The sequence below is a fragment of the Corvus brachyrhynchos genome, unplaced genomic scaffold (genome assembly GCF_000691975.1).
Source record: "Corvus brachyrhynchos isolate BGI_N302 unplaced genomic scaffold, ASM69197v1 scaffold5, whole genome shotgun sequence".
In the NCBI taxonomy this organism is placed as follows: Eukaryota; Metazoa; Chordata; class Aves; order Passeriformes; family Corvidae; genus Corvus; species Corvus brachyrhynchos.
Window position 1 is genome coordinate 4,011,756 of NW_008238321.1, and position 3,247 is coordinate 4,015,002.

The 3,247-nt window shown below is 39.4% G+C and overlaps 1 protein-coding gene across 1 annotated transcript in view; it reads right to left on the reverse strand.

Moving 5' to 3' along the window:
• SHISA9 (shisa family member 9) overlaps positions 1–3,247 on the reverse strand; it is a 180,068-nt gene that overhangs the window by 170,302 nt on the left and 6,519 nt on the right. Inside the window, exon 2 of the mRNA XM_008633393.2 lies at positions 2,088–2,215. Within this exon, the coding sequence (XP_008631615.1) occupies positions 2,088–2,215 (128 nt within the window). The remainder of the gene's footprint in view (positions 1–2,087; positions 2,216–3,247) is intronic.

The window sequence follows — 3,247 nt, forward strand, 5'->3', positions numbered from 1 at the left end:
AGGAATGCCTGAGAAGCATATGAAGCATTGTTGGGACTACCCCTATACATGACCCAAAGGATTAGGACAGCTCAAAAGTAGCAGCAATGCTTCGGTGTTGTAAATTGCAGTGGTGCAAGAACTGCTTCCCATATCATTCTTCCATCTGTGCCAGAGGGCCATATTCTGAGACAGAGGTGGTTTGGATGTCTGGGGTCAGCACAAACCAACATCTTATTAAATGTATGAATTTTTTCTTCCTTGATGTAGTAACTATGAGGCCCTGAGTAGCATTTATATGCAAGAGTTCCTAGAAGCAAGGTTTAAATCTGAATTCAAATCCAAGAAACAATGAGTTTAAAGGCTTCCTGTGTTATGTTGTATATTGTAGTATATACAAAGAGTTTTAAGCAAAATATCAGTGTGATCATTACAAAAATCTAGATAAAATCAATGCAGCAAGAACCTCTTTACTTTCTGGCTCCTTCATTAACTGGGATTCTGAATAAACACTTCACATGTGAAAGAAAATAATGGAACCAAACTTCATTACTATTTGGTACCATTCTTGCAAACGTGGCCATGGGAAGGATCAGACATCAGCAAGGAGCTGATACACAGAGCAAAGAGATGCAGTGCATATTCCCATCCTCCCTTCAGAAGTCAAGCACCTCAGCTGCAGGGTGTTAGAGCACCTCTGTCTGAGGGAGCAGCCTAGGTTCCCCTCCAGAAGTGGTGTTTTTACACAGGTAGGGTGTGTGCTTCCCTCTCTGCACTGTACATCTGCACAGACCCAGGTGGAAACACTTTGCTGGAGAGCAGGGCAGACAGATGAGGAGTCACATCTCCCTGTATGTGGTACCTTTATTCCAGGGCACAGCTTTAATTCTCTCCCATTACTCTGTAAGGATGCACATAAGGAAAGGCCATCAGCATCTCCCACAAAGCAGGAGTGCAGGCAGCATGTGGATCTGCTCCTTCTCCCATTGTCTTCACACCCTTCCACAAAAAGAAAGCACCAACAACTGCACAATGCAGTCCAGATAAATCTCCAAATATAAGCAAATTTTCTTTCTATAGTAAGGAAAAGAGGAGTGCACATACGTTAAATGTTTCAAAATGCAAATACCGATGCACTAAAAGTATATTTGCAGTAAAATGCACATCTACACTGATCTTCAGCACTGAATAAAGCCACCTGCTGCCTAACAATCTAAACTTTCCGGAACAATACCTTTTTATTTTATAAATATATTGAACTTGATTTTGTAAATATATCTATAATTAAAGCATGTAGATATATATCTTTTTAAGATATGGTTGAATATAAGTTACATAAAGATACATTCAAATTAAATTTGCAGTGGCATTGTTCATCACAAGAGGAATATGTATCTGAGCATGAGAAAGATCTGTACTGTGCTCTAATACAGACTGAGAAATAGGTTGTCTAGGACTTCAGAACCACTTGAAATGTCACCATATCTCCTCTGAAGCTCCAAGGTGGACTTTTTTCTTGCCTTCAATAACATAAACATGTAATAGCAGGTACACAATAAAAATATTATGAAAAACTTAAAATAATAATCTCCTCATCTTTCCCTTGAGAAAATGAAAACCACATACAACTTGATGCTATCCAGCGAAGTATTTAATTATTTTACTAGTGGATATGATCTAACAGCCTAATGAGACCACTTTGCTACTGGATGTTACAGCCCTATGAAACATGTTAAGTTTGCTGTAACCACAACAGTTTGTATTTTGGTATAACAAAACACAGAATAAGGCAAAGGTTGATTAGCTGAGCAAAAACAACAGGTAGAAGAAGACAAAGATACAAACCCAATATTAGTCAACCAAGAAAATTAATTAAAACTAAATGTAATAGCTAATTTTCAATTTTCCTATTCAAAATTTATTTCTCTTTGTGTTGCAATAATCTGTACTAGGAAAATAAATATTTCTGATTCTGAGATAACGAGTATTTATAATTTGCAAGAACCCAGGTACTGTTGATCTTCATTTGACATTCAACAATATTAGTTTCATAGTGCTCATTTCAGTGCCAGCATTCCAGATATTGATAAAGTTAAAATGCAACTTACGTAAGTTATTTGGAGGAGGTCTCGTCTCCATGTTTTCATAATGTTGTACGTGTACTACAATGTTTAGATCTCTTTCCATATGGTCTGTTGTACAAGGACCTTGAGGTCGCATAACATCAGCAAGAGCCCTGAAAACCAAACAAAACCAGAATGAATCTGCAAAGTCTCTAAGACGTTAACAATATGTGCCAAGATCTATTTCAGTTTGAGATGCAGTCGATCATAATGTCTGCTGGAGAAACCAGCTCCCTTCACAGTAAATGCAGGGAAGTAAATTCATTGTGAGACTTCACACCTAAGGCTCTTTTTAGGTTGTCTAGTGTGCTAGAAGTAAAACACACAAACACATTAAGTTCTTTAGGTGTCTTGGCTTTGGAGAAACATAATTTAATCTCCTTGAGACTTGTAGAGTTCTGCCACTGCATGTGCTCAGTAACATTCTTGGTTAAGCTGAGCAGCTCAGCACCTAGCCCATGTCTACACCTTTCACAAACTGCTTATCTTCACACCAAGATTACCAACAGGGCCTGACAAAGGAAATTCTAACACATGCATTTGCAACTAACACACACAACACAGTGGTCTTCACAATTTTCATTCAAAAATGTCACTCAAGTTGAAAAGTCATATATCTTCCATGCAGAAATCCAGTGGGCAGGGGTTTAAGGATTTCTCATCCAGATGGGGAGATCAAAAAGGTCTTTTTCTAATTTCTGTGAGTGTCCTAGTCTTTAACATGGAGCAAAGATTGCACAGGAACACTCGCTGCTCCTTTGAAGCCAGTTCAGAAACAGGATGAAAGCTTTGTGCTAGCAAAGAGGGAGTAAGCAAAAGGTTCCTAAGTTAGGCCAGGCCCAGCCTGATGCTGGTTGTGGGCTTGCTCTGCAGAGCTCCAGGCAGTCTGACAGACCTATTCTGCACAGGTGTACTGTTTAAGGACCAGTTTCACTGTCAAGTGTCCTGCTGAGTGTAAGTCCCTCCTTAGGCACACGGATAAACACATACACCTGGATCAGCTCTGTGGATCCAGAGTTACTGAGGAAGTTTTAAGCTCTGAAACTCCCAGCATGGCAACATCTAACTCTGTCTGTGAGTCTGTGCTATTTTGCCAGAGTTCCATAGGAGCAGGATTAGCCCTTAGCTATGTGCCAACATACCTG